General features: G+C 38.0%; 1 protein-coding gene across 1 annotated transcript in view; it reads right to left on the bottom strand.

The window, feature by feature from the left end:
* Positions 1-13,164, bottom strand: part of LOC122812015 (poly(ADP-ribose) glycohydrolase-like) — a 539,748-nt gene that overhangs the window by 162,325 nt on the left and 364,259 nt on the right. The window contains exons 10-11 of the mRNA XM_044084234.1: positions 12,582-12,690; positions 10,166-10,265 (exon numbers count right to left, since the gene is read on the bottom strand). Of these exons, the coding sequence (XP_043940169.1) occupies positions 10,166-10,265; positions 12,582-12,690 (209 nt within the window). The remainder of the gene's footprint in view (positions 1-10,165; positions 10,266-12,581; positions 12,691-13,164) is intronic.

Here is a 13,164-nt window from a genome sequence, read left to right as displayed (position 1 = left end):
GAAAGATGTTTTTATGCATTCTATTAGCATTACATAGATCATTCAAGTCCTGCCTTCACTGAAATATCACTCTTCTTCCAGAACCTTATTTTGTATGTATTGTTTCTCAACGATTCAATTTATTTCTAATGCAGTTTGCTCTTTCCCTCTTCTAAGGATCCCGTCTTCAGTTCTTTTATCTCCTTTACAACACTCAATAATTCTGCTGCAGCTGGTTTTGTTTTTGATTTACATTTTATAGTGCTTACTTTTTTGGCAGCTATCACATACATTCCTTTTCTTCTTGAGATGCAACAGCCCTGAGTATTTCCCTGAACTCTTCTGCTTTTACTCTGGTTAACTTCCAGGTCTTCAGTCTAGTCTCTGTTAACCTTATATGCTTTTCAGACTTCTCCTTGCAGCTGATTGTGGCCACCAGTGCTTTATGATGTGGGCCAACTGTTTTATTGGGGATGGCTTTGTAATCTCTTATTTTATCCCAGTGCCTTTTCCTTACTAGAGGGACGTCTACCTGAGTTGCATGTTCACCACTCTTGTATATGATCTTGTGTCTGTCTCTCTTGCTGAACTGTATTTTGGCCACCATTCAAGCCATTTGCCAGACAGAAGTCTAGAATGGCTTTTCCTACTTTATTCTTGTTGCCCCAGCCATGTGGACCCAGGCAGTCGTCATATCCTGTTCTGTCTGTCCCGATATGAGCATTTAGTTCCACCGTTATCCATACAAACTAATGTTGCCCTACTTTATCAAGCATGGCTGCCTGAATGCATTCTCTTCTTCACTGTCACAGCACTGCTGTGGGGGCATAGGCTGAGATTATGAATACTGCCCTATCTTTATACTGGAATCTGTTTGCTATGAGTCTATTAATTATGATGACATCCCATCCTCATTGTCTTCTATTCTCTCCCTCACCAGTATTCCCACACCTTTTCTAGTGTCCTCCCCACTGAGTAGTAGAGACTCTGATCCAAAAGCTCCAAAGCTCCTGCACTGCCCTTCATTGTCTCCTAGATAAACAGTACCTAGATGTCCCATCCTCATTATATTATCATGTCCCACCTCCAAGCTTCATTGTTTTGTTTCAGTTTCGTGTTGCATGTCATATTTGGCAGGTTGACTGTTTTGCTGTACAGCTTTCTCTCAACAGAGTTATCTTAGATATCCCAAGCTGAGCAACTGGATACCAGCCATCCAGTAGCTTACTGATTCAGGGTTGCTAGGCTTTACAGAAGGCACACATGGGCCAATAGGGGCAAATATACTTCTCCCACGGCTAGCATGGTTCCCTGGTGTAGGTCAGAGTAGGCTGGATCATCAACCCACTTTCACCGGCAAATGTAAATGGACACTGCAATGGTGCAGCGGTAGCATTGTCGCCTCACAGCAAGAGGTTCTCTGGTTTGGTTCTTGGCTGGAGTACCTTCTGTATGAAGTCTGCATGTCCTCCCTGCATTCGTGTGGGTTTCCTCCTGGTGGTCTGGTTTCCTCTCACATTTCAAAGACATGCATCTGGAGCATGTGTCCCTGGGCCTCTGCTGAAAATTGTCTTTGGTCCAAGTCGGACTTTCCCGGTAAACAAATGTTAAAAATAAATACCCATTTTTGGTGACATTAGTCAAAGTAATCTCATAAAGTATTACATAAAAAACCCTTGTTAGATTTGACCATCAACAGCATGGATGTGTCAAAGGAAGATTCTGTTTGTTAAATCTAGTTAACTTCTTCAAGAGAGTCACACAGACAACTGAAAGTGGGCATACAGTGCACATAGCATGTCTAGACCTGGCCAAGATGTTTAACACCATATACCATGCTGGCATCATAAGAATACTAAGTGATTTAAAAATAGATCCCTATGTGGTGAAGTGGATAGCAAACTGTGTGAAACATATAACCCATACAGTACAAGCACCTCATCAGAAGGTATGAAGGTGAACAGTGGTGTCCCTCAGGACTCAGGGTTAGGGCACCTCCTTTTCTGGTCTCTAGGCAGGGAGCTAGGACAACTGCAAACTAGGAGTTATTGTTAAATTCTCCTCTGGTACCCAAACCTGTCAAGAACTCTTCCTCATAAATGCCTGGTGTACTTAAAATGGACTAAAATTACAAGCTAAAAAGTGAAGTATCATTGTATTTGGCAGTAAAACCTTCCCCTCAGCATACTGTATTGCAAATGCACTATTATAAGGACATTGGAACTTGGATTGATAATGCGCTATCTTTTGATCATCATGTAGCAACAGCAGCCATGAAATCCTTCTACTTAGCATAACTAATCACCAAGGTAATATCCTCCACATCTAAGGAGGTCATATTCAGCATTGATATGGACAGTTATTGAGTACAACATTCCCATCAGGATGTGCCTTTAGAGACATATAAAACAACTAGAAAGGCCACAGAAGCTCCTAACCCAGAAGACCATAAGCCTAAAGACCCTGAGCTACCAGGAGAGGGTAGAAGCATTGTCCATTTATTCAGTATCTTACAGACCTTTGAAGAGAGACTCATGCCTAGCCTGCTGCACCACTGGAGACCTGGTTGTCCTTGATCTCCTGTACTTCCACAAGTCTAATAATTCCATTATACCATAAACAGGGCTAAATCATCACTAACAGATAAACTTGTCTTTCCACCAAGTCTTGTTTATCATACAGCACCTCTTCATCCATGGAACAGATTTCCCTGCAGGTTAAACAATGTAATTCATTAGCAGCCCTCAAATGGAATCTGGATGACTGGACAGGACCTCACAAATGTACAGCAGGACTGATTGGTTTTGCCCTCCTTAGGAAAGTGGGTACTGCCTGAAGTTGGGTAATGACAGGGCACATATGGTCCTAAGACTAAATTGCATTGAAATCCTCCACAGAACTATGAAAAGGGCATCTGTATGTAGTAAGAAAAGTCTGGTGCTATTAGTATTGTTTTTGAACACATCATGGCTTAGAGTATCAGTGACCATCAGTTCACATTTAAGTCTGAAGCTGGAGTGCTCCCAGGAATTTTATACTTTGCTTCAGGAGCTTAAACAGATTCTGTTGACTGCAACAAAACAACTCACAGAAGAAAGGCGAAAAATCCACAACCGGCCACAGTAAAAAAGTTTAATAAAAAAGCACACTGAACACTCTGGCACCTCGACACACAGCCTTCCAGGGTTAATACAAACACTCAAATGAGAAACCTCTTATATAATCTATTAATCAGCACTAATTACATAGCAATTGTTTCCAATTAATTTCCAAATTTAAACTTACAGGCAACAAAGTGCCATACTTTAAAATATAGATAGATTCTTTATAAAGTAGTTTCTCTTTAACACTGCATATTTCACCAACTTGTACAAATATTTGTTCCAGAACACAACCCTGTAGTAAAGGAAAAATCGCTATTGTGTTTTTCTTTAAAATGCATAGCTATATTACTTTCAATGTTGTTCTTTTTTCTGTCCCTAACATGTTCTTGCAGTCTAGTTCTAAATTTCCTTTTACTTCCCGTATATAATACAAATTACAAGGACACTTTAGGGCATATATAATGCCCTCACTGTCACAAGAAAGTCTACCAGAAGGGGAAAAATGAACACCATTTATTTTACCAAAACGAGGAACAACATTAGAACATATACTGCATTCTCCACAAGGGGAAGTGCCCATTAAAGAAGGATTTAAAATAAACCCTATCATCAGGAGAACTAAAAAGTCTTGAAGTTAAAAAGTCTTTTACATTTTTGCCCCGTCTATAGGAGATAGAAGGGTGATGAGCAACAAGATTACCAAGTTCACCATCTTTAATCAAAAATTCCCAACAACTATTTAATATATTACTTATTTCACTGCTAAGACTATTACAAACTGATGCAAAATACACTTTCTCCTTCATTTGATTTGTATCTATACTATAAATTTTATTTTTTACACCAATACTTCTAAGATGGGCTCCCACCCCCATCCTCTGTGAAACTATCCTATGCAGAGATTTTTTAACTATATTATATTCATAACCTCTACCAATGAACATTTTAAATGTACTTACACATTCCTCCACAAAATAATTCCAATTATTACAAATTCTATCAATTCGAAGGAACTCCCCATAAGGAAGAGATTCCAAAAGATGTTTTGGATGAAAACTACCCCCATGTATAAAAATGGTTACTGTTTGCAAACTTCCTATGGACAGATGTTCTTATACCACCATTACCCATACCTTTTAAAACTAAGTCCAGAAAATTCACCTTTTTTACCATACTGTATTCCATCGAAACCTAAACCATTTATGTTGTTCTCTAAGTCTTGATGGAAGTTACTAATATTATTTTCACCACCTTTACATATGAAAATGAAATCAGCTATATATATCTATAGTAACCAATAACATGGTCATGCACAAAACTGTGCTTATACAGATACTCCAATTCAAAAAGGGCCATCAGCAAGTTAGCATACACGGGGCAAAAGAAGCCCCCATGGCTATGTCCTGTAGTTGTTGATATAGCATCTTATCAAATATAAAGTAGTTATTCAGCAAGCAAAAAAATGTGTGACTTCCACAATATAATTTGACTAGGGGGTATCTCCTAAAAAGTAAGATAAAGCTTTGATACCATGTTCATGCTTAATGCTAGTATAAAGTCTTTTTACATCCATAGTTAACCAATACATGTTTTTATCCCATGTTATGTCAGCTATTTTCTCTAAAAAGTCAGAAGAATCTTGGATATATGATCTTAACTTTATTACAAAAGGTTTTAGATGATTATGTATTAGTATGACTATTTTATTCAGAAAATATTTACAGGCTGCCACTACTGGGCGACCAGGAGGATTAGCCATATTTTTATGCAACTTGGGCATGAAATAAAAGGAAGGTATAATGCATCTTTCAACACTAAACCTTTTATCAATATCCTCCTTGGTTAAATAGCCTAACCTAAAGCTTTTCTGTAAAATCATTTTATATTCCATAATAGCATTATTATAAGCATTAATATTAGATTTCTTATAAATTTCACTGCTATTAAGATGTCCATAACACATAGCAGAGTACTGCGTATGATGTAAAATTACAATCTTGTTCCCCTTGTCTGAGGGCTTAATTACAATATCTTTTCTCTTACTTAACTTCATAAGAGTATTCCATTTTAATGTAGTTAGATTGTATACATTTCTACTTCTTTTAAAAGCATGATACAACTGTTGTACTTGAAAATTAAACATAGAAGAAAAATGTTTAACAGTTTCATTGTTATATGGTGGAATAAAAGAACTACTGCACTGAATGGCCTCTGTGTTCAAACAACAGTAAGCATTTAAATAATCCAAATCAGAAACACAAGAAATAAAACTTTCATCACCAGAAACCACATCATCTAAAAAACTTTCATCCTGCATGTCATCAGGATGCTGAAAATTCACTTTGTTAAAAAAACATTTTAAATGCAATTTCCTTACTAAACAGAATATATCTTGTTTTAAAATATGCAAGTGTGGAATCACTGTGGGCACAAATCTGAGACCTAAATTTAAAACAATAAATTCACTTGAACTTAAATTACATCCAGACAAATTAACAATGAATGAATGAATGAATCAGGACATACAGCACTATTAACAGCCTTAGAAGAAAGTTCAATTCCATCTACCTCCTTTAGAATGAGGCTGAGTATTTCCTTCATTAAAATAGTTTTGTCCTTGCTGATTCCAATTTCTTTTGCAGTTCTGTTTGTACTGCTGGTCACCTCCGAAACTGCCGTTCTAACATTTCCGGTTGTTGTGCTTTAGGTACAGGGGGATAAGAAGTATCACTCCCCCCCCCACTAGTAAAACCTTCAGAGGAAGCAAAAAAAAACATGTGTGCATGTTTAAAACCTCCGGTCTGATGCGAATGGAAGTTATTGGTCTCTCGCTTCTGACTGGCTTTCCACAAAAAAGCCCGCCTTTGTTCGTAATCGCAGGCATCTCTTTAAATTTTATTTTTCTTCCTATCTATGATGGAAGATTTAAGATTTTGTAGCTTCTCATTAAATTCCCCCAAGATATTATCTAATTGGGTAGAAGCTACCAAAGGAGACAAATTGGAAAAGGTACGCTTAATCTCTGCCTTCAGCTTGCTATGTTTCAGCGTATCCTTTTCTAAGAGAATAGAAAGCCATTCTGTTGCACAACGATGTGCTGCTGCCACCCAGCAATTGCAAAAAGCAATATCAGTCTCATCATTCATACTAAAAGGTGTAGTAGGGCTTTTAAATGCTAGCAGACCTCTAGGTGTGATTTTAAGGTCTAAATAGCGTTGCAAGCCCAATATGTTGAAATGTACTTTCGTTTCAGCTATCAACAATTCCTCTAGACTGTCACATAAGTCCTGAGTTTCTTTGGGTACATTCAAAAAAACACTTTGTTCCACAGGGGAAAATGGATTATCTGTTCTAAATTGTCTAGCCCCCAAATATTTTTCCATAAATCTGGATGGAACATCATTCACATTATTGGAAAAACACTCACTAGAAGGAGGGATAGAAGCAGCTCCTTGTACACCTCCTTGTGCAATGTAGTTGTCCATTGTTCTCTGTGAAGAATTGTGAAGCAAAAGAGATTCCTCTCTGAAGAACCTGGGAATGTTGCAGGATGGATCCGTGGCCATAATCCACCCAAAAAACAAATCAGCAAAACAACTCAGCAGAAAGATGAAAAATCCACAACCGGCCACAGTAAAAAAAAAAAGTTTAAAAAAAAAGCACACTGAACACTCTGGCACCTCGGCACACAGCCTTCCAGGAGTAATACAAACACTCAAATGAAAAACCTCTTATAATCTATTAATCAGCACTAATTACATAACAATTGTTTCCAATTAATTTCCAAATTTAAACTTACAGGCAACAAAGTGTCATACTTTAAAATATAGATATAGATTCTTTATAAAGTAGTTTCTCTTTAACACTGCATATTTCACCAACTTGTACAAATATTTGTTCCAGAACACAACCCTGTAGTAAAGGAAAAATCGCCATTGTGTTTTTCTTTAAAACGCATAGCTATATTACTTTCACTGTTGTTCTTTTTTCTGTCCCTAACATGTTCTTGCAGTCTAGTTCTAAATTTCATTTTACTTCCCCTATATAATACAAATTACAAGGACACTTTAGGGCATATATAATGCCCTCACTGTCACAAGAAAATCTACCAGAAGGGGAAAAATGAACACCATTTATTTTACCAAAACGAGGAACAACATTTGAACATATACTGTATTCTCCACAAGGGGAAGTGCCCATTAAAGAAGGATTTAAAATAAACCCTATCGTCAGGAGAACTAAAAAGACTAGAAGTTAAAAAGTCTTTTAAATTTTTGCAGAAGATTCTGCTGACTGGCCTACTTACTTTCTTTTTATTAATACAACTCTGAGGTAGCAAGCAGATGCTGTAAGAAATATCTGAAGGAAATAACACAAGAGTTCAAAGACAGCCAAAGTGGCAAAAGTATATGTTGCAGAGGAAGCAGAAGGAAACTATTTTCTTAGCATATGACACTCTTTGGGGTGGGGTGAAGGGTTGGATGAAAGATAAAAACATTCTGAGATGATTCAGATGTGAAAACTTGCCTTTTGTGTGAATCAGTCCTTAAACATAAGAGTAATTGAACATACACTTCTTCAGTTAAGGAACTAATTCACAGCAATTGATTGAACAACAATAAATGTTCACATCTAGTAGCCTTTGACTTTTGAATGTATTTATTTGTGCCATTTTTTAAGTTTCAGAAGAAGAGTATTTTGGACATGCATTGTCTGAAATCCTGAAGGCAAACCCAAGTCTACATATTGCAGTCTGAAGAAGAAGTGTATACTACATGGCTGCAGTGAGTGAGAGTGTGAGCCATAACACCTACTACAAATAGAACAAATTAATAAGAAGAAGAATGACTACATTCTCTGTTAAAAGCACATCAGTAAGTACTAGGCTAACTGCCTTTGTGGACCATTTTAAGCCTAGTTGATTTCCCTCAGGGGTAAGAATCAAACCCTGTGCCTTGTGTCTGTGAAGTAAAAACTTTAACCACTATGCCAACTCTCCTACATAAGTAAATACTAGGCTAACTGCATTTTTGGGCTATTTTAAGTCTAGCCAATTTTCCTTTCAAATGTGAGAACCAAATGCTATGTTTTATGCCTGGGTGGCAAACACCTTATCCATTACACCAACCCCCAATCTATACACAAAAGCATCACTACTTGCAACCAAGAACAAAAAATAAAAAAAGGAACTAAGCCATATAACTGTTTATATTTTCATAAGGTTGAAATAGTAGTAACTGACAAAGGTTTATACAACGGCAAATATAAGAATACAAAAACTCTCCGTCCAGTGAAGTTCTTGCTGTGTCAGCAACTGGATGTGAGATTCAGAAACAAAGGCAAGGACCTTCTCTTTCACAAGATCAAAGACAAGTCCTGTGAGGAAAAATGGGCTGATTATCAAACATTCTGTCATTACAAGTCACATGTTTTTTAGATATCTTGATTCCAAGGACAGCTAGTATTTTAAGGATGTATGTGTAATAAGCTGTAATGGCTTCTTTTCAGCTTGTGTGGACCCTGTCCACTTTACAACATCACATTACTATTATACAATACCCCCCGTAAAACGTGCACGCTGATTGGCCAGCCCAACCAGCGTGCCCGTTGTAAATCCCTCAGTATACTAACGGAAAAAGGTCCAGTCGCCCAGACTTTTTCCGTTAGTATAAAACACTGTCTCGCTATGTTAAAAGAGTTTAACATAGCGACACAGATTTTAAAAAAGCAACGGAGATCTCCGTTGCTTTTTTTAAAGCTGTCTCGCTATGTTAAACTCCTTTAACATAGCGACACAGTGTGTAAAAAGCAACGGAGATCTTGCGATCTCCGTTTTTAAAGCTGCCTCGCTATATTAAATGGGTTTAACATAGCGAGACAGCTTTAAAATAAGCAACGGAGATATCCGTTGCTTATTTTAAAGCTGTAACGCTATGTTAAACCCATTTAACATAGCGAGACAGTAAAAAAAAGCAACGGAGATCTTTGCGTTCTCCGTTGCTTTTGCCCACAGTTCTGATGTACTGCGCAGGCGCGCAGTACATCAGAACTGCAGCAGAATACCAGACAGCTGCGGAAGGGCAGTAAAGAGGCATTATACAATGCCATTATTTAAGAAAAGTAATTATTTCTTTTCTTAAATAATGTCATTGTATAATAGCAATAACCCACTTCTGGGTGTGGGTAATGCTGGATTTACCCACGGTTGGCTTTGTGGGTAAATCCAGCATTACCCACACCCAGGCGTGGGTTATTGCTATAATAGCCTACTGTTGCTGGCAGCTATACAATCATTCCCGTGGATAATTCACAAGCTCTCCTGTCTTGGTGGCAGTTGCATGACGTTTGCTGGTGCTTGACATGTAATAAAGAAAATAAAACTTAAAAAAACAAAAAACTCTGTGCATTACCTACAAATTCAGAGAAGATGCATGCATTTTTCAAATGAAGGTTTATATCAGGAAACAGACTAAAGAGGTCAGTCAAGGAAGAAGGGAACCGGGCAGGATGGAGATACAACCTCAGTTAAATGTGAGAAAAAAAACTTATTTTGTCATTCAGCCCTATACCTCTCAAGTCTACCCCATATTGAGTTTTATAAAGTCCACATTCCTTGGCGTTCCACACTGAAAGGGTCTGTTACACATGCATTGTTAATAATTTTTTAAAGTAATATCCATGGTAAATAAAACTGAATCATACTAATTCATCAGTAAAACATTCAACCATGTTGGAAGCTACCTAGCTAAAGTTGTCAGTAAGGTAGTAAACATTCCACGTTTTGCCCATTTGTTCCAAATTATAAGGGGCAATGTGCCACATTTTGGAGATGAGCTTAGTGCAGACCTGAAGTGGAATGAAGTAGGATGCTCCCCTGTACTATACTGGTACTGCATGTGATAAGGATGTTACTCCCTTAATGCCACAGGAGAGGAGCTATTAAGGGACAGAGAGCAGGAGAACATGCTGGGAAAAAAAATCAGACATAGACAACCTTCAATGGCCAGGAACCATTATAAACAAAATAGCAAAAATGACCTCTGTGCAAAAACATGGAATCAAAATCTAGAAAAAAGACTTACCTTTAAACTTGGCATTTCCTTTAAAGGCACCACAACCCCAGTTGCCAGTAGCTACAGCTGTTGAAACTTGGGAAGGATCAACACGGAAACCACAGAAAGCCTACAACACAGAGTAACATTTATACATTAATTAAAGGCTATGTAATAGGCAGAGAAAAGCAATTTGCTACTGTCAAGCACAGGGGCAATCAACTAGAAACCAGGATTTGCATGCCATCATTGAATTTATATACTCCGCTGGCCAAGTTCCTAAGGGCGGTAACTGCTTAGTGACTTTCAGAACTTTTTGGTCTTGCCTCTTGAAATCATGTTTGCTTGTTATCTTTGAACTTAGACTTCTTGCAAGTCAGAGTTCATATGCTACCATGTGCAATTCCACTTGTGTGTGACCTTGACATCTGTGAACTTGTTTCTTCTCTTTTCTTTCTTTGAACTTTTTTTCTTTTCTTTTTTTTTGATTCCCTGCATCAACTGACCATCTGTGGCACAGCTGCCCCAGTGGCTCTCCTGCCTTCTTGCTTGTAGTCACGGCTTTATCCCTCTATGCAACCAGGTTGACTCTTGTGAACTTAACTTTACATGTAAGTACATGGCTAACTCAGGTCATGGTTCACATGTAATCCCCAGACTGCACCTATGGAACATGATTAGCAAATTAATTTTAAATACCCCACAGCTAAAAGGACCATATATGTGTGTGTGTGTGTGTGTGTGTGTGTGTGTGTGTGTGTGTGTGTGTTTGTATATACACACACACACACGCACACATATATATATATATGATTCTTGTTCTCAATAATGTCAGAATCTGGGGGAGAATGTACTGCTCACATAAACCTAGGTTCCCTGAAAGAGTGCAAACTGGGTGATGGAACCCTCTGAAATAATCTTACTGCAAGAACAAGCTTTTTCTTTTCCTTCTGTTCCACCCACTTCCTTCTTCTTGCTTTTACAATAATACCATTTATTTGTAAGTCATAAATGTGGAAAGTCACAGGGATTCCATCAGCAACCATGTCAGTCACAGAAACTACTCAATATGGTTTAAAAAAAAACATGTTTTACTGTAGGGACAAGCTCCTCACACTGCCCTGAGCTTTGCACCTACACCTCCAAGCTTATTATACTCAACTTGAAGGTCACTCAATATTGGGGCAGTGGCAAACCCTCATAACAGTGACGTCTATCAGTAAATCCATGTTTTGTTTATGAGTGAGCATTCAAACATTTGGTCTTTATGCATCTGGTAGAACTTCAGCATGCAGGTGTCTTGCTGAGTGTGCCGCACTGTTAGCACTACTTTGATGCCACATTTCATTTGCCATTAGCTGCACAGGCATTGCTATGATGCTGCGATACAAACTAGGGACAACAATCCAGCAGCAGTTGCAGAAAACCCTCTGATCCTGTCCTACTGGGCTGATTAAAAGATCATATTGTTGCTGGGCTCTCTCTCCCTCATGCTAGACCTTTTCTGTGTTTCCAGTGTTCATGTGTCATCAGCATAAACCACAATCACAATGCAGCTCTGTCTTGTTTAGACCAGTGTATGCTCACCTGAATTTGTGTTCATACTCATACTGGGGCCTCTCACAGTAAGACATTGTTCTGTTCGATTCTCAGCTAGAGCGTCTTCTGTGTGGAGACATGTGTGAATGGGCGTACCTTCATTGAAGGTTGTGCGTCATAGCTGGCAACTCGACACGTAAAAATCTACTGCCAATCATTAGCGGACCGGAGTTCCGCTGTGGCGACCCCTAACCGGGAAAAGCCGAAAGACACAACAACAACTCATACTGGGGCCTTGCTATATGGGAACCAAAGCATGCCTTTTAGCATTATACATCCACAGCTGCTATGACATTATATTTTCAAAGCCACAGTCAGGCTGTACCAGGTAAGGGGTTTCTGTACCAGATTATCTGGTAGTTACAGTGTAGCCTAGCAGTGTAGAGATAGGTATCTCTAACTTATACATCGGGCACGCAGAAGCAGTTGCAATCCAGCTATATAGGGAAGGTAAAGTTTCAAAAAAATCCCACTTCATCCTTCATACATCTTATATTCACTGCCTACTGATGACTGCTGTGCTAATGTTGCCAGCAACAATAAGACTCATTACATGAAAGAAAAGCTGGATCACAACAACTTTAAAAAATCAGTGTGGAAGTACTATTGGGTTTAAGGCAAAAGAGCCTGAATACAAATTCAAGGCCAAAAAAAAAAAATGAATATACTACAGGGAGTGCATTTTGCCCTCATCAAAAAAGCATTTACTTTTAGCTGACATATTCAGTCTAGCAAAGAAACACCCATTAAGAGTCTAAAGAAAAATACCCCCTAAGATATCATAAACAATAAAGCTAAATTAACAGATTTCCCACTGCTATTATGCATAAAAAATTAAAATGCTTGCCTTCATCAGCTCACGATCTAAAACAAAACCTTTAAACTGATCTTCATAGTCGTTGAACTTTAAAGCATCAATGGCCACAATTTCTGTGCACAGACGCTGCCATTCATCCCTGTTGAGACAAAGAAAAACGCCCTCAACTTTAGTTATACAGTTAAATGTTTAAGTGTGTATGTGTGTGTGTGGGTGCACATGTGCATGTATGTAGAAGTAATTATAGTAATAGCAGAACCAGATAAAGGGGAGATAAAAACATTTATCAAGTCAAAAGTGTAGCTAATACTTATTACTATGATTGGTTCATCAGCAAACATTTATCACCATCTTTGGCACACAATGACAAGTTTATTACTATTCGTGCACCATAGCAATAAGGTTTTCCTAAACCTGCTTTATATACATTTCTTTATAAAAACTCTAAGTTCAAAACACTGTATACATGAAAAAGGAACAACACCTCAGCCTGCCTAAAGCAAGCCCCAAAAACACCAGCCTATACTTAAACATAAAACAAAAATAAAAAAATAAATAATAAATAAATGTAAACTGAATTTCCCGTAACTTCACATAATTAATACACATACAA

This window comes from Protopterus annectens, chromosome 9.part0, assembly GCF_019279795.1.
Source record: "Protopterus annectens isolate FY-2018-M chromosome 9.part0, PAN1.0, whole genome shotgun sequence".
NCBI classification, from domain to species: Eukaryota; Metazoa; Chordata; order Ceratodontiformes; family Protopteridae; genus Protopterus; species Protopterus annectens.
Note: the sequence above shows the minus strand (reverse complement) of the source record. Positions and strands in the feature narration are given on the sequence as shown.